Here is a 19,615-nt window from a genome sequence, read left to right as displayed (position 1 = left end):
CATGTCGTAGTTGTCCTCTCTCTTCCTTTTTCCAAAGGTGAATGACTTGAAAATATTTTCGGCATTGTAGCCCATCGCATGAATAACTGTGCTAATCTGGACCTTGCTGTCTTTGTCTCCCAACTTTGCAGCCGGGTGAATCTCTGTGCCCAGGGAGGCCAGTCTCCAGGCCATTCAAAGTTTAAGTTTTCTGGTGGGATGAACTTTGCCATAGCATCGGGTGCCTCTCTCAAAACACTTCTGACACTATGTCAAATAAACTGCTGGTCTACACAGCTTATTTGCACAAAAACCTTGTGGTTGTGGTCAAAACTTGTGGTTTTATTAACTCCACAATAACTTCTCATGTTGTGTCCCCCTACAGTTGTTGCCTGCACTGCTCAGCAGCTGGCCTGGGGCATGTTATTAGCTTACTGGTCATGTAGCGAGTATTTACGTGTCAGGCAGGGTCAACTCTGGAACTGAACTAGAGATACTTACGGGTAACGAGTTGGTCAATGCTGAATGACAAAAAATGTCAAACCATTTTCCAAATATTTTTAATAACATTTCTTCTTATTTTGCTGCATATAGGCATATTGGATGAAACATGTTGTGTTTGTTGATGTGTGTTACTTTGCACAATGATAAGGGTAATTTCTTCTCCTACATTACATTTTTTGTAATAATTTGCATGTACATTTCAGACACGTTCTGTGTGTTTATCTAAACATGCTATGAAAGGACGTGTGAGTGAAATGTTCTTGTGTGCCTCCTTGTGGAGTACGTCAGCACTGGAGGAGGCACCAGAGGGCTGGGTCAGAGGGAGTTAGGAAACAGGAAAGAGGAGCGAACTATAAGAAGAGACAACCCAGAGGAGCGTCAAAACATTTAAACCACGGCCGAGAGAGGAGGAGAGGAGAGAGGCGAGGCGAAAGACACAGAGAGGAGGAGAGATAGGCTCCGCGGACAACTGCAACGTTCAGGATGAAGACTTAAATCGCGGTGATTTGTGTCTCAATCCAGCGTCAGCATTCTGTGAGGAAAGGTAAAGGTGCGTCCGGCGCGCCTCGGTGTCACCTGCGCGGAGAAATCCTGGATGAGCCCAAAGTATCAGCTTCAGCACTTGAGGAGAAGGACAGCTCCACTCTGTGCGCTCCTCCGGACCTCTTGTCCAAAAACTCTGCCTCAGCTTTTAATGTCAATACTTCCAGTCTGACTCTCTGCTTCACAAGTCTGGAAGAAGTCTAAAGAGCCAGTGACGGAGAGATCCGCGACTGACTGTGTGCTCAATATGTACCAGGGGCATTTACAGGTAAGGCAGAATCTTTTTTTGTTGTCCATTGTCCATGAGAGAGCTGTTTTTAGTTGTGATGGAGCACATGAACCGATGTGAACAGGGCACGCTTCTACATGCAGCCTAGTTCAAGGGCATTTTTACACAAGGGATATGAGGCAATCACGGTTAGTCCGAGGCAAAAAGAGATTTCTGCGACCAACTAACTGTAAGCTGACAACAAAGACATGCGTGGTGTTATTAAGAATGGGCAACACATGTGCTCATTTTCACCTTTTCCTTAACTGACGTTTGCTTTAATCAATTAGCCTTCAGCTGAAAATACAGCCGGTCTTTGAGATTTGAGGCAAATTGCTTAAATTGATGGGAACGAATGACCAAGGAGCTGTAAATTCACCTACTCTACTGTAGTCAGCTATAACCTGCATTATTTACAATATTCATTGAGAAAACAGAGCTAGTGTAGCGCGCCTATTGCACGTGCAGGCGCGTGACAGATGTAAACAGGAGGTGAGCCTGCACGGTTTTTAAGCAGAGCAGCCTCGACACTGGGAACAACAAATCATTAGTTTCTTAACGTGCATGCTTATGCTCACGTGACGTCACGCAATCTGACGTCACTTTTCAAACAGCAAACTACAGTACTGACGATATACTTTGTATTACATAACCAAAGAGACTGAAACTCACCTCACCAGAAATTGGGACTAGAAGGCACAAAATGATCATAAACATTGCTGGAATAATGAACAGCTTCATCAAGGCCTCAGTTATTTTCCTTCTTTAGAAATCAAGAAGACTACCTTGTGCTCTCTAGAGCTTCCAACACTTCATGTTTGATGCACAGTAGAATCACACATTGTCATTTGAATACAATAAGCTCATGGAGCTAAACAATTCCTCAGTGGTAAATGACAGCCTCTCCTCAATTTTAGATGCACAGATTGAAATTAATACTGTTGGTTGACACAGATAGCCTACTTCGGGTCCCAGACAGTTGATTATGTAATAAAAGACTAGTCCTGACTCAGTACTCGGGAGTATTAAACACCAACATTTAATATTTCATGATATATTGCTCAAGCAGCAGTATTCATTGAAAATGCATGAAAAGGCGGCCAGCACTTCTTGTCTGGGTTAACCCAGCTGTGTTTGTTAAGGGTCAGTGAAAAGACTGTGAGTTATGGTATGTAAAAGACATCACAGACATGTATTTCATTTCATCCCATGCCTCAGTTCTCTCACACTTTATATGTTTCTTGTCACATGCATGCAATTCATAATCTTGTTTAGACTCTTTCTCAACCATTAGATGTGGGCTAATTTAGCAGCAAATGTCCAGTGAATCCACAGCAGAGGCTCTATCTGTATTGGATCTTTCGCCATGACGCTCGCTTGCGTAAGTGATGCATTTATCTTGATGTTGACAACACTTGTTCCTTGAAGTCAGTGTGGGTGCATCTGAAATCAGAGCTACTTTAATTTGTGAGTAATACAGCCAGACCTTTGTCAGGGAGAGAATGAAAATAACGTATTGCCTGTGTGGGGGAATGGGCGGGGTTTGGTATATCATGACAGCTACAGGCAAGCATAAAACATTTCTAAAAATGTTCTAAAATAATTCTGGCAGTGGTTGACCAACATGGAACTCTTTCTTTTAAAACGAAATGCTCAGAATCACAGGTCATAATTTACATTAGATTGTGCAAAAGTTGCATTTTAAAAAGACAAATTTAGGTGAGGGTGCATGCTTTAAGAAAAAGTGGAACATAAATGTGAGCTTTTTCATATCTTGCAGATTTATTGAAGTCACAGTATATATTGCTTTAAACATAGTAAACAAATTACATGAATGTTGAGCTTACATAATTCACTGTCAACGTGGCTTCTGAATGCATGCTTGGGGCATAAATCATTGAGACCTGTGTGTCTCCATAGCTTGGAATTTTAAATGAAGATCATACTGTACACACTTCTTGATGTAACAGCAATGCAGCATCAGTCAGTCAGAGCTATCAGATTTCCTTCCTCATAGCAGATACACTTGTAAGTCCTTCTTTATAACACGATTGTCAGTGAGAAAGATATGTCAGCTTATGGTGTTGTAGCTCAGGACGCAGTTGGCTGTGGGAACAAGATAAGGATGTTGTAACTTTTCCCTTTTCATTGTATATTTCATTTGTTGACCTTCTCATTTCCCCTCTGATCTGGTGCATCCATATGTGTGAGTTAATGTGGCAGTGTAATCCATGGAGCGTAAGGTATTTCCATAAACACCGTAACATGTTTGTATAATTGCTATGGATCTGAACCAGATTATACAATATTGGGTGGATCAAATATCTTGGATGGAGTTTCACAGACAACGCCAAATCTTGTCCTCATGGTTGGTTGATTGTACTCTGCATGGGTAATATCTGATTTTGGTATGACCAGTGCTGCTTGGCAGATATATAATGTTGGACTCTATGTCCCAAAAGCATTATAAACATGTTAATAAAATTATTGTCAGCATCCTGCAGAAATTACCAATTTGTGTGTGGTTCCATTTTTTTGTGAGCAGTGTATCAAGTGTTGGAAAAGATTCATTGCAGTTGAACAAGAAGTGATTTAGAGGTGTGGATGTCAGCCTCATTGCTCTTTCTGTGGAGGTGCAGCTGAAGATGCTGCAGGGCAAGCTGATTCAGCACAGCTACTCATCTTTATCAAAACAAAAAAACAGAAGAGTTATTGTTTCAGTCAATGTACTGTATATTTCTGCTTTGATGTACAACCTATTACAAAGACCTTGAGATTGTCTCCATCCATTCTCCCTCAGATGGCTCTTTCCCATAACATTTTTACGTTATAGATTGCAGTGTAATTGCTGTAGTGGTTTCCCTACGTTGGCATTCATGTTTACAGTGAATCTAATCACGGGAGTGCTTGTTCTGTGTGTATAAATTGCATCATGGCTTAATGGAAGTGATGCATTTTATGCCTTTGGATATTAGCTCTGTTAAGCACAACATGATTACATAATTTGATTACCATATTCCAAGGGGGAGACTTGGATGGATGCTATCGTTGATCAAAAGTAGATCAAGTCTCTTAAGATCACAGTCGTTCACACTATATTTTCAATAAGCTCCGGATTTGTTTATACACTTTGGTTTGCTGAGTGAAATATTTGTTTAGAGGTTGTCCTCCAGCCGTCTGCAATAATCAGTAGGCCACTGATACAATCTAAAATTCAATGAGTTGCTCAGAATCAGTTTTGTTTATTTGCATTTCTTGCATCACTTTGTGTTTTTGGTTTCTCCTCACTGTAGCCAAGACTTTCTCTATAGGGACACCAAGTCACGGGGGGCTAGAGCCAATCCCAGCTGACATTGGGCGAAAAGCAGGGTACACCCTGGACAGGTCGCCAATCCATCGCAGGGCCACACATAGACAAACAACCAGTCACACTCACACCTAAGGACAATTTTAGGGTCACCAATCAACCGGAGGAGGAAGCCGGAGCACCTGGAGAGAACCCACGCAGACACAGGGATAACATGTAAACTCCCTACAGAAAGGCGAGGACGACTAGGGGTTCGAATTCAGGACCTTCTAGCTGTGAGGCAACAGTGCTATCCATTAGGCCACTGTGCTGCCCACAATCAGATGTGTTTTATGAATTGCAAAATACAAGTCCAAATGATTTAACTTAATTTCAACCAATGCTAAAAGAAAAACGAGGCAGTGTTTAATGGGGGAAAACCTCTGGAATACATGTTGCAGAATAATCAGCCAACAAACACAGTAAAAACACATCAGAGCAGTCAAATCAATCAGTTGACGTACAGGTCAACAGGACATCACAGCACCAGCAGGAGTCTATGCAAGCATGCACCTCACACTACAATGCAAGCACTCATCAATTATCATCTGCACAGTCCATCAGACCATCATTCATGGACCTCGACCTCTGGTTGAAGTCCTCCTATTATACACTATTGCATAGAGGCTTCCGTGGTGGTCAGCTACAGGCATGACAAAGGGGTCCTAAACGCTTTTTCCACTGAGACAGTTTTAAAGTTCCCTTGATTTAATGAACCATGGTCTTGATTAAGAGTGATTTAATAGGCCTGACTATTTCAGGAGCCAGGATAATGAGTGAAATCAGGTGGTATCCGGCTGGAACGAAAGCTCCACAGACAGCACTGCTCTCCTTGTTGGAGATTTGTGGTGGGGCAGAAAGCTAAATTTGTATAAGAAACATAGTCCACAGCTGTTCATTTAGAGTATTTTGGAGCCTAGTTTCAGGAAATGGTGAGAAATGAGCACTTCTTAAAATGCCAAATAGAGAAAAATATATATTTCCACACAAAAGGATAATTAGAAGGAGAGGAGCAGACTAGAAAAACCCGTACACAAACTGTTGTGTTCTGAAACCACCGTTAGGGTTACCGTCTCCTTCACAATTAGTCAATTACTGTGTGTAGTTTACAAGTGTGACATTATTCGTGAGCAGAAAGAGACACTTTCACTGTTTGAGAGCGGCTGTGCAGTGGATTTTTGAAAAGCACAGCACCATCAAGGATTTGCACCATGCTTACCAAGGTGGCGAGCATCCAGTCCTCAGTCACTGGTGACAGTGAGGTGGGGGGTGGGGGGGGGGGGCAATGGGGCTCTCTCCTTCTCCCTGGTTGAGTAGTAACAGCTGCATAGGGGCCCTGAGCAGCTTGTAGAGCTTGTAAAGCAGACTAGAGGGAGACTAACAGGGATTCAGGCATACCTCAGCAGCAGTTGTTCCAAAAGCTGATCGAGGAGAAAGGGGTTGTTGTGTTTGCTGACATAGCATCGAAATTTGGTCATTTTGCCATTTTGCCATTCACTGTCATCTGTGCTCTCCTAACTCCCACCCACCCATCCTACAAAATTATTAAAAATTTAATAAATGTGAACATTAGTGACAGATGTGGGTGTGAATTATGAAAGGGGATATGAGAGATAGGGATGAAAGGAGTGGACCGAGGAGACAATATTGTCATGGTGCTTAAACATATTGCATACTTATTTTATGCACATTTTTATCACGTCTAATCTGTTCTTCAGTCATTATATCACATGATGAATTCCTGCTGTCTGACTGAGATGATGTGATCAAATCAGGACCTCCTGAGTCTCAGTCATTCGTAGTTACTTAGTAATTCTAGTCAAAGTCTGACAGGAGTGTGTGTCTGTGTACAGTATGTGTGCGCAACCTTGTGTCAATCACTCTTCCCTGTTTGAGAGTCTAATTCATGGTTAATATCCTGATGTAACGCCGAAAGATAGAGCTGTGATGGGATTGAAATGATGAGATTGGGCCTCCTGAGCATTTGTGTCCAGTCTAATAAAGATGTGGTTTCAGACTGATTACATAGACTTGTTTACATCTTCAAATACATTTTTTGCATGGATTTATTCACCCACAGTGAATTATCTATTTAAGAGAAGTGAAAACAAAATGTTTCTTCAATATATCAAGCTATGAATTCAACCAAAACCCTAAGATGAAATAGAGATTCTATGTCTTGTGTGTCCTTTTTTTATGTAACTCTGTGTGATATTAACTCTGTGCTGGGGCTGAGCGGTGTGGCTCAGAATTGTGTTGCGATTGTTTTGGTGGACGTTTTGATATGATTAGGATGTTATTTGGCCATGTTGTGATCTTGGTGGCATTTCAATGAACTGGTCAGTCTTAGCTCTTTGATTACAGTGTTGTTTTTAACTGTGACCCGCCAAGGGACGGCAGATGCAAATCGCCTGTTTGGTAAATGACTGGTATTATATTTTAAACAAGTCAAAAACCTATTAGATGATCCCGTTAAATGGCTTTAGGAATGTATTCCATGTTTTAATCTGTGTTTCTGTGTGAAACAAGATATGGGTTTTTATGTCAGGAGGAAGTTGATTTGAACATTCATATATGATTATTACTTAAGCTTCATAAATAAATTAAAAACTACCTCCAACCACAACTGTGGGAAGTTATATCAATATTATTCTAACTAACAACCAAATTGACAAATAAGGCACTACACTCCTGATGATAATGCTTATTAGCTTAAGCATGCGGTGGAGAAATGAATATATGATATTTTGATGTAAACAAGCACAAGTGAATTGTACGATATCTGAGATTGTAAAAGGCATTTTTTGAACAGTAAGTCCAACCAAGGCCATAGCATAATGTCAGAAGATGTACCAAATCTTTTAAAATACAGCATACCTCATCATTTTTTAAATCAAACTGTTTTAACCAGCCTCAAGATTTTTCAGCGGCCTATAAAGGAGGAAACGTCACACTCACTGTCCCGTGTTTTCAAAGAATAAAATAATGAAGCCACATTCAGAGAAAGAACAATTGAAAATGTTTTAATAATGTTTTGTCTTTGTATTTTCACTTATATCTGATAAATTGACACTTTGGAGGTGGATTATGGTACAGATGTGAAGCTCTTTTGCAAGTAGACTCCCCTATACCTGCTTGAAAGATAAATAATGCCGTCATTCTGTAGGTCAGACTTGTGTTTCTTTTTACGGTAAATTAAACTGGCAGAGTAGCAGCTCACAAGCCTTGCCCAACATTATGAGTCTCAGACTGAATTTCATGGGGTCTGAACTACAGACACACACACCAAATGTCAACACAGTGTACCGGGCTTTGTCAAACAAGAAGCCTGTATCTGAGAAGGGATATAATCAATGTGAAGCACCCAAACTCACAGCTTCACGGCTCCACATCCTTCTCTCTGTTGGTAGATTTCCTCTGGGTATCTTTCTGCTCTAAGTCTTTTAACACGGCAGCCCCACATGGAGAGTCCCCTGAGCTACTGTACAAAGCCACATTTTTCTTCCCACAAAAGTAGGACAAGCCCCAGCATCTTTGTTACTGGGAGCAGAGGGCTGTGCTGGAGAATGGGTAGCCCATCCATCTCTCTCACCCAACCCATTCATAACAGTCATTCTCCAACTGGGAATTAATTTGCTCCAGAAACCAGGCGTCTCAGCGCCGGAGTGGAGAGAGCATGTGTTTGATCCTCCAGGGAGAGCTACCATGGATGGGAGCTGTTGATAAACAAATGTGCACTTTACCGTGGCAGATGTGAGCAGGATTTTCACCTAGATATTTAAAGGGACTTCCCAGTCGTGAGTTTGTACTGCCCCTCCGCTGTAAATTAAAACAAAAATACACACATTGTACTGTACTTTTATACTCATACCACTACTCCTAAAGCAATAGAATCAAAGCAATAAATCTGCCTCTTAGTTTACATTTAATTGATTCAATTAGTCTACAAAAAGTCAGACAATTGTGAAAAAAGCCCTTCACAGTCTTCAAAGGTCTTGTTTTGTCCAACCGACAGTCCAAACCCCAAAGATAGTAAATTTACAGGCATTTTTCACCACTTTATCAGCACGGGCAGCTCTAGAGAAGGCAATGTTGGTCTGTTGGCTGGTCCACAACTTTGGTCCAGACTGAAATAACTATTCAATGGATTGCCTTGGAATATTGTACAGACATCCAGTCCCCAGAGAAAGAATCACAGTGACTTTGGCAATGCCCTGGTTTTCAAAGTCACGCTGTGGCTTTTGAGTCAACGGCAGAACAGTTCGTATTTTTTCACACGTTTTGATTTACGTCCTACCAAAAGTTTTAGGCTGCAATGTTCTTAGTATCAAAGAATACTTCAAGTACCTTGATGACCTTCATGAGCTGTTTGTTACAGCCGCTGCTACTTGTGCAACAGTGTTGATGAGCCAGCTGATGTACAATCAGGAGTCTGCATAGGGTATTTTATTTTGAAAATCACCCGGATTCTCTTTGCTGTACTGTGTCTGATTTCCTACCTGGTTCAGCTTCCGTCAAAAATAGACTGGCATTGAATATTGAACTTTAGCAAAACTTCAATTAAAAGAAATGCAAATTGAATCGTCATTGCAATATCTGGCAGAAAAATCGCTATTAGATTTTTCCCCCAAACAGGATTAACTTTGGTGATCTCTTAACTTTTCTCTATCTGCATCATCAGGTCAAAATTTCAGCTTGTGCAATACTTTGCTGTACCTGCAAAAAAAGACCTTCCCATCAGCCTCAGCTTTATGTTTATTATTTAGAATGTTTATTCCTCTCTCTTTGTGATTTTAAGGATACAGAAGCTACAGTAAACTAACAATGGATAGTGAGGGCAGATTCACACATTAGAAGTGAGGTATATCCAAAGGCTGTTCCTACATGGGGAACACATGAAACTCTGCTTCCGTCTTTATCATGGTTCTCATCACTGTTTTGCTTTGTTTTCGCACCTCGAGCCAGAGATACAAATCTTTTGATTTGCCGACTCCTGACATCCTGCCTCTGGATTTGAACCTAGCAACACTCTCTTCACCCTCAGCCCTACACAACAGCTCTTGCTCTCTGAGCCAGTGATCTTGTCAGATAATTGCAGGAGAACACTTCACAAAAACCAAGGTCTGCATATTATCACAGCAATTAGCATGTACCCACAAATACCAATTAACTCCCCCTCATGATCACCACTAATGACAATTTCAGCACTCTCCACAACAGCCCAGTACTTACAACAGAACACTAAGCGGCAGTTTACAGCAGGGAAAAGCAAGCTGTTTGCAGAGAAGTCAAAATAATGAAATGTAAACTGAAGCTGCTCTAATTTCCGTTAATTTAATTTCAAGAGCTTTTTGATGCGTGAACCAATAATTTGTCTCTCCAAAGCTCTCTTGTGTAAGGCTGGAGTGGAAATACGAATCTTTGATGTTATTCGTCCACGCTGAATGAAGGATTGAATGTGGAGGATAATGACACTGTAGCTCAACAATTTGGCAATTTAACCTTTTTTGCAAAGGCAGACACAGAAAATGTGTGAATATGGAATTTGTTTAGTGTTTTGAGGTGGATGGATATACAGCAGTTGTTCCCTTACTTGTAGACAGGGTAAGTAAAGAGGCAAGACGAAAGAACAAACAATACCACTTTCCTTCAGCTATTCACAAAGTGTGTCTCAAATTCAAAAGTGCATTTCAGTGTCTATGCACTATAACTTTCTGTATGAGTTTGTCTGTTGGAAGCGGTTGACAGGGAATTGCGTTGCATTTCTATAAATACCTCTGAGACATGCAGTTAATGAATTCCCTGGCAGAAGTTGAGGTCTGGGCTGCACAGAGAGGAGCTGGGTGTACAGATGGGATGTATGCAGAGTTCAAGGGTACACCAGCTGAGAGGTCTAAAGGCAAGAAGGTTTCATTAGCAGAGCAGGACCGACTCCTCGCCTCGAGCAGTCCCACAGGCCTCAATATGACTGTGGCTGCATGTGCACCTCAGTACACCCCTGAATGTGTGCAGGTAGATGCATTTTCCAGATGCACATAAAATATCTGCATGCAGGCATGTTCACACAAGTGTAGGTAATGAGGCAAGGCATGGATGTGTGATTCATATTTCTCCACATGACAGGAGCTGTAGCAGTGTGCCAGAGAAGAGGTCGAAGGCCCTGCTCCCCCCTGAATACTCTCCACACTTGCAGGGAATGAACAAGGCTTCTTGGCAGCCAAGTGAACGATGAAACACACGCGCTAAAATGATGATGCAAGAACCAGGTCTTGCATGGGTTATCTTCTCTGTGTGTGTGTGTGTGTGTGTGTGTGTGTGTGTGTGTGTGTGTGTGTGTGTGTGTGTGTGTGTGTGTGCGTGCGTGTGTGTGCGCGTGCGTTAGTCAGTTAGTTAAGTTTTATTTATTTAGGAAGTCTAATTGAGATCAAGATCTCTTTCACAAGTCAGACCTGAAAACAAGTGACACACTACATACAACATCACACAAAGCAGTCATCACACACACACACATGCATACACTAATTAAAACAGTCACAAACATTGTAAGAAATTCACTTCCCTATGGTCAGCTCTGGTTAGTTAGAAACAGCCCTACAATTTTCATATACATTGGAATTGGAAATGTAAGACCAGGTTGTATACTGCTTCTGGGCAGATCCATTTTAAGTCACACTGGTTTTGAAGAGCAAAAAAAGTGTACTGAAATTACCCTCTCTTATTAGCTGGTCCTTGGTGTCAAGTGATATCACCATCAGGAATCAACACCTCAGATTCACTTTTCAGCAGCAGGTGCCAGTCTCACAAATGCAGCCTTTCTTATCTCTACCTGCTTCCAGGTACTTTTTTTCGTATCACCTCACCTCCATCGAGGTTCCAAGCGATCTGAGGGATACTAAAATGTAACGTGAAAACACGACAGACTGATGATTGGTCAGAGAGAATATTCACTGCATCATCATTGCGTGCGCCAGACAGAGGCCAGCAACAGAAAGTTTTATATTTTACAGGATGTCTATGAAGATTCTCAGTCATCCAGGTCATAGTTATCCAACAAAGGTTAAAATAAAGGCCAACTGGACTTGGTTGAAGATACCTTCGTTGGATAACTATGACCTGGATGACTGAGAATCTTCATAGACATCTTGCTTATCATTTTGGGATGAACACCCTCAGATTGGTACGGGAGTATGAAAGGACAGCCAGGAAAATAGCAGACTACAGGAACCATCTACGATTCTTTCCAGAATCGTCAACCAAGTCCAGTTGGCCTTGATTTTAACCTTCGTTGGATTTATATTTTACAGTTTTCGCAAGAATTTCATCACTAAATCCACTTCTGAGAAGTTTTGAGGTGATAAATCAGCTGTGTAGATTTCGAATATTGTAGTTTTACAAGAAGTGATGGTGGAATAAAAATGTGCTTGAATATTGTTGGAGTTGAGGAGCTCCGCAAGTGGCGGCGGGGGAAGCCTGCGCCAACCTGCGGGAGGAGCGTGTGAGGACGGCCAGCCGCCCGCTCACAGAGCCCTCTGCTCCCGCCGTCACACAGACCGCTGCAGCAACAACGGCAGAGGAAAACACAGCTGGAAGGTTTTCATACCGCTTATCTGCCGTTACATTCTGAGGAATGTTGAAGCGTTTTAACTTTAAAAAGAGAAAGCTGTGTGGATCGCTGGTGTGTGTGTTGCATTGAACATTACGTCACGGCAGTTGTGTGTGGCCTCACTATGACGACAATCTACGTAGTATCTCTGGGTACTATCTGCAATGGAAACGGAGCAGGGCCGAGTAGAGTCGAGTCTATCGATTTGTGCTATGGTAGCATTTTTCGACAAGGCAGCATAACGTTAGATTGTCAGAACACCGGCAACAGTTCAACGTTTAGTCCTAAAAGACTCTGGGCCTGGAAATTCACACACCTGTAAGTATGCTTTATTGGTTGTGAATTATATTTAAAATAAACACAGCAATGTAACTTCACAGACTTTATGTAAAATTAAGTTGAAATATGGTGATTTTTGTAGTGCTTTATGGTAAGATGTGGAACAATGATGTTGTGTGGTTGTGGAGTAATGAATACTTATACCATCTGCTAGGTTACGGTCGCAGTAAGAAGCGGCTTTGATTTGGATCACACTACCTTGTTTCTTACGACCCGCCCTTCTCTGCTTCTGATTGGCTAGTAGTCCTTACCTGGGAACTGCGCATGTGCAACTCCCAACAAAGATTTTGTACAATTAAGATGCATCACTCTGTAGCTCAAGAGCGGAGCGTACAACACATAGGGTGAAAAGAGGAGCTGCAGCAATGTGCAGTATGAGAAAAATATGGTGTTTTTTGAAAAGTAAACCATGTAAACCTGTTCTGGTACAATCCCTAAATAAGATTTTGAACCTGAAAATGAGCGTAATACCACCTCTTTAAGCTATTACTATAAGTTAGAACCACTTTTATATAATACAAAATTTATATTTACAGTATAGGGGCTGTAAATTTAGTGGGAATAACCACCTTGAAGGAGATTAACAAATATGATGTGACATTTTAGTTACTTGGGAACAAGACAGATTATGTATATTGAGGATGCCGAAGACCAGAAGACAGCTATGTAGACATAACAGCAAAACAAAGGAACATCTCACTTTATATCCCTGACTTTTTATAAAGACACCTATTCATTCAACAACCCTCATCTCTTGTGGCAAAATGAATAGTGTTCCATTGTATCCTCCAAGTCATTCCACTCTCAGTGTAATCCATCAATGACAGAGGCAATGATAGTGTAGGTGTGTCTGTGACAGGGTCTGTATCCGAGGAAACAGGCCTGTGCGTCAGTTAGGGGCTTGCTGGCTTTGGAAACAAATAATATAGATACCAGAGTTTGTTGCTATTTTGGGCTGTTCAAGCTTTCTATCTGTGTGTGTGTGTGCCGTATGTATGTGTCGGATCGTCACACACTCGTAGAGAAAGTGATTAGATCGATCCATGCGATACCATATACAGTAAATTATGCCATACCTGGGTCACTCAGCTTCTCATGCTGTCATCACAATTAACCTTATTTCCTCAGGGAACATTTTGAGACTGGTCTGAAATTTTGTAAAGTGAGCAAGATGTCCTAAAATGCAAGTAGGCAAAGTTCTTCGAGCATTGAAAATAGAGAGGAAAATGTTTTCCTTCTGCAAAAGTGTTATGCTAATGTGCCACAAAATGAAAGGCTGCAGTCCGTCAATGAAATAGTAGGGAGGACGATGGATCTGTATACATTTGTCTGCTCCAGGGTTACAGCAATGTGGGCTCCGATGCCAAGTCGTAGGCTTAGCACATCAAAAGCCGCAGTGAATCTGGACCGTTAACTTTCACAATTAAAACTGCCTGCAGCATTTGGTAATAAATCTGTTGTTGTTACAAGTGGTCTTGTTTTAATATGTTGCTCTTACATGTTATTCAACTGTTGTTAACCACACAGTTGTGAGGGCGGCCCTGAGGGCGTAGTAATGCCATAGCGCTTAGACTCTTTTGAGTGCTAAATAAATGCTTTCATTGCTCAACGTTCTGGTAACTTGTTAAGCAACTAACTGGTGTGAGGCTCGAGACAGTACTGATGAAATACATTTTATTTGACTACATTACTACATTGAGGATTACACAATTTAAAATATTTCCATTTAACATTTATTAGTTTAATGTTATGTAAATCTTATGTAAATGTACATTAAAGAGATGCTATGACTGTGAAAAAGGAAACTGTGAATATTTATAACATGTATATATTGAAGTGTCTTATCTTTTTGTATTATGGAATTAACGCAAACCAAGTAGTTAATGGTTATAAAGGAGTGTTCTGCACTGACTATAAAGGCCAGGTTTCTTGAGTATGCAGAAAACTTTGATTTGATCTGCCAGGAACAAAACCAACGCTCTGCCACAAAATCATCACTGTCCTGCCAGGGCTATATGATACACTGCAGCTAGTGTCTCACACCATTCTCCATACTACAATTGACCCTTCGCTAAGCCATGACCCCCTTAGTTATTGTCCGCTAAGTCCGACAAACTGTCAGACCTGACGGACTTTTAGCATGGCGCTGCCACTGTTTATTACTGCACTCCCCGGAGAAATATTGTCTAATTTTTGGAAAAGATTATCTCAAAAAGAAGCAGATTTGCATTTGAAGGTTGTATTCAGGCTGTCAAACAGACTCAAACTGACGTGAAAAAAATAATGATAGAAGCTAAAGCCTACCGATCACAGAGTAAAAGTGAACCACCTTATAACCTGACTATTGAGAAAGAGGACAATGATATTAAGGATCAACATTGTTCCTGTACAGCTGGGTAGGTCTCTATTCACTATTACAATCATTAAAAAACAGAACAGTAGGGCTTTATACCAATACATTCAGTAGTAATTTAGCTAGCGTTAGCTAACTAACATTACATTAGGAACAATCCACAGCCTACATTTTTCTGGATTTGTTTTAGGTTTTGGAAAGAAAATAAATCGTACTTCTTTTGACCTTTCTGGGTAGTGATTGTCACTATTACAAGTGCCCCAGGAACAGTTTGACCATATCTTGGAAAAATACGGCAAATGAAAGCTAGAAAACAACGCCTTTTTTATTAGAGTCAATGGAGCGCAGCCATGAAAGTGTCGGACCTCAGTTAGAGCGAGTCCTATACTGCACTGTGATTGGCCAGCTGCGTGTTCGGGGCGTGGCTTAGCAAAGGGTCAATTCACTGTTATGCCGTTCCCAACACATTCCGATCTCTTAAATGATGACGATCTAGTAAATGAGTATAAAGAATAAGCAGAAATATCAATTAGATTAATACTTAACCTGCCTCAGTATTTACCTTTTGTAACGGATTAAACTATGTAGTGCACCTAATTTACAGAAAAAAGGGATCCTTCCCCTCACTAGCGTCAACACTGAAACACCATTGTGTGAAAGGTTAATGAGATTTCTATGGTCAGATGTGATATGGTATATATTTTTTTTCTCTCTTTTCTTTTCCTATTTTTTTAAATACATGGTACCTTTTTCAGTCACAGTCTCCGGAGTCTTCATTACATATTGTCATCAGTGTAAATGCTCCTCCTTCGTTATCCAGAGTCTTCTGAGTATTCTAGTCCACATGTTAAGTTAAGTTTAGTTTTCATACTTACTGGTAACACGCTGAAACACACAGTAAAGAAATGCTACATGATGTAGCTGATGTGTGCCTCCATAAAAAAGTAAATACACATTGGGGCTATTGTTGCTATAGATATATGTGAGGGACCAAGCAGTTAAGCAAGAGGAGTCACAAGGGAAGTTTAAAAGTAAGGGTTTTTATTTACCAAAAATTATTACAACAAAATAAAGATAAAGTTTTGGGCCCATAAAAGAGATCAAACAAACAAACGGTAAATAAAGCTCAGAACATAAGAGACTCAAAAATACAACTAACCTACTACAAAAGAAACAAAGGGGACTTTATATATTGGCTGATCAGACCAATTTTGACACACAGGGGAAGACTAACAACGACACTACTACATAACTACAAATAACAGGAAAACCTACTTAAAAACTTATTCCAGAAGAAATGTACTTTTACTTAACCTTAAGTCAACAAAAATACTCAATATAATATAAATCTAAACCCCAAAATGTCTAAGGAGAGAATAAAGCCACTCCCCGGACATAACAAGCAGTGGTAGTGTCCAATTAGGCCACCTCCCCTATACAGCTGCTCTTGCTCCAAGCACCAACCCTTTAAGCCAGCAGACTTCCGGGATCCCTCCCGCATCTGTGGGGAGTTCATTTCTTGTTTCAAACTGTATAACTAACTCAAAATACATCATCACTCAAAATATCTGCACTACATTCTGTACAAAGCAGAATTTAAAGTAGTGATGTGCGATAACACTTAATTCCTATCTGATCCAATACCAAGTAATACCCAGGCTGGTATTGCCGATACCGATACCAATACCAATACTTTTTACATATTTTATTTCTAGTTTAATGTGACCTCCCCCTCCCGTTTCTGTATTTATGAGAGAAATAAGGAGTAGGCTGTAGCCTTACCAATTCAAAATAATAGCTGCATAATGACAAGACACTGTCATATTCTTTAATTATAATAAAAATATCCTGCTCAGAACTGCTGCTTCATAACATCATCGTAATATTTTGACTTAATCTCAGATGTTTAGCGAAGTTTGCCGTGTTGCCAAAGTATTTCACTGTCTTTGCACACACATCACACACAGTGCGATTATTACATTCACAGCTAAAATACAGCCAGACGTGACTGCATTTACAGTCCGCCATAGTCAGTATTCAATCGCAGGAAATGTAAAGGGCTGCAGCGGCTCACTTCAAAGAAGCTCCGTCACAGAGCTGTAGCACAAGCATGACTTTGACAGGCGGAAGGAAAAGTAGTTTATAATTAGACCATCCTGGTGACAGTAAGATACTTATAATAAAACACACACTCACTCCAAATTTAGATATCCGAGTTTAGATATCGATCCTAGAGCAGGAAACGTTGGTATCAGAAATATCGATACTTTAGGATCGATCCGCACATCACTAATTTAAAGGCTTTCTTTAAATTTAAGTATCCAAGTTATTTATTAGATGGTCACTTTTGCCTTTAACAGGCCATCCAATTTTGGCCATCCAATTTTCTACTAGATGAGTTAACCTGTGTGAATTTGATGAAGACAGAAACTGAAGAGTCTTTTAAGACAGAATAAATTTGACGGTGCTGTACTGTATGTTCTATGCAATGTTATGAAGATTTTATAGTAAAGGGTTAATGTTTTGTTTCCTTTCATAAATGTTCATACCATGCATGCTTTGGGCAATCCATCTAGTGGAGCCCACCAAGACACATCTTTATTTTCTTAAAGTTTACAGACTTACAGACAGACACAGTGAAACAGAAGTTAGCGTGTCTTTAGCTTCCACAATGAGTGATGTATTTTGAAATGATAATGGTAAGGAATGGCTTTATAAGATGGGAATGGTTAGCTAGTTGTCCCAAACCACATTAGATTGATATACAGTATTGTGTATCTGATCTTGAGTTCAAAATATATTATATATAATAATATAATAATATTTTAGCGTTTTACAGAAAAGTTACTTTTTGGACATATTTTAAATTACATTTGTGACATTCATTTATTGTATAAACCAAGAGATAAATGAACAATAAACACAGGATTAACTCTTAGAACATTTTCATTACACTGTTAACTATTACTTAGCTAACTCTAGTTAGTCAGGCTTAATTAATCATTTGGATTAGCAAAATTCTGCATTGTGTGTGAAACAAATCTGATGTACGATTTACAAATACAGCCAATGTTACGCAGATGCTTAAATGTTCTTAAACAACAGTAGAGCTGCTCCTGGAAAGCAGGAGTCTGCCTTTTCAACTCTTAATAATGGCCTGTCGTGTAAGACAGTGACGTGGCTCAATCATGTAGGTCAGGTGAAAACGCATTAATTCACACCATGTGGTACATTATATGCTGAAGCCTCTGGATGCAAGAATAGATGAATAACGTCCAGTAAAGATAATGAATCATGATCCACTTCTATTTCCAGTCTGCCAAAAACTGCATTGTGATTCATTTCTGTGGATGATTGGCTTTGACTATCATCTAATAATGTATAGACATTAAAATACTGTATCACATGGTTAGTTTTGAAAATCTATTAAATGTATTTTGAAATTAATGGAAGATGCAATGGAAGATTCACTCAAGTTCATTTAGAGTTGACTATAAAAGATTTATCTTGTTACAGTTCACAAGAGATATGTGAGGTGTTGAGATAAGTGTTCAAGCATGTGTACTTCAAGCATGCCAGCAGCCAGTGGAGTATTTTCCCAGGCAGTACCAAGTTCCCAGGCTTGGTACTGTTGTTTTATTTCCAGCTCAACTAGAGAGGAATCTATACCGTCAAGTGTAAAGGTCGTAGAAATGATTTGGGCTCAATTAGGCAGGCAGCGAAACATGGTTCTACAGAATACATTCAAAATGACTTCCTAAATGGACTATACAACTACTCTAAAGTGGTCTTTAACCTAAGCCACTGCATGTCATGGAAGAAAATCTTTTCAAATTTATCTGCAACCTCATTTTAAGTAAAACAATAACCACATCATCGTGTAGCAGTACTGCTGAAAAAAGAAATATGCTTTAAATTAGCAAGAAACTGAGCTGTCTCCTATTACATCACTGTCAATGTCTCAAATCTCACGAAGAGACATTTCCAACCTTGAGAAAGACGACTCAAGAGCGTAACCTTTCTACTTTCAACATTTTTCAGTACCCACTCTTCTCCCTCACCTTACCGAACCTCAAGAATGCTACCACGTCAATTAAAGCCTAGCCTTCAGCTATCATATACCCCAGGGTAGTTAGACAGGCTGCCACAGAAAAGGTCAGCCCCGGCTTTTACAGTGGTGCAGATTGAAATAAAGACAGAGAAGAAAGAGGAGTGTTGTTGTTATTAATGACAGTCAGGACTGACAGAAAACAGCAGCAGTTCAGACTAATACTTATTTACGGTTTTACAAAACTTTAAAAGGATTTTACATGTAATTTTGAAATCACTAAATAAATCAAATTTTTACTTCCTTTTTGCCAATGGTCTCAAACCTCACTTAGAAATGAAGCACATGCCTGTTTCCTCTGTTGCTTGCATCAGCCACTATTCTGCTTTTAATGTGAGGACACGGGGTGGGAATGTAGCGAGCTTCTGTCCGACTACAGCAACAACACCACAGCTAACAACATGCAGTCCACTTACACCACAGACTCCAACAAAAACTCCACACAAAACAACGATAGTTTTGTGTGCTGAATTTCATCAGACCAAACGAGATTCAGATGATGTAAAGTGAAAACACATTGAACATTAGAACGGATGGAGAAACATGGAGTTACAATAGCAACGAGCAGTTAC

At 40.2% G+C, this 19,615-nt stretch overlaps 1 protein-coding gene across 1 annotated transcript in view; it reads left to right on the top strand.

Moving 5' to 3' along the window:
• Window positions 1–1,177: 1,177 nt before the first annotated feature.
• Window positions 1,178–19,615, top strand: part of pex5la (peroxisomal biogenesis factor 5-like a) — a 134,084-nt gene continuing 115,646 nt past the window's right edge. The window contains exon 1 of the mRNA XM_046049481.1: window positions 1,178–1,294. Within this exon, the coding sequence (XP_045905437.1) occupies window positions 1,274–1,294 (21 nt within the window). The 5' untranslated portion in view covers window positions 1,178–1,273. The remainder of the gene's footprint in view (window positions 1,295–19,615) is intronic.

Source organism: Micropterus dolomieu, linkage group LG05, assembly GCF_021292245.1.
Source record: "Micropterus dolomieu isolate WLL.071019.BEF.003 ecotype Adirondacks linkage group LG05, ASM2129224v1, whole genome shotgun sequence".
Taxonomy (NCBI): domain Eukaryota; kingdom Metazoa; phylum Chordata; class Actinopteri; order Centrarchiformes; family Centrarchidae; genus Micropterus; species Micropterus dolomieu.
Note: the sequence above shows the minus strand (reverse complement) of the source record. Positions and strands in the feature narration are given on the sequence as shown.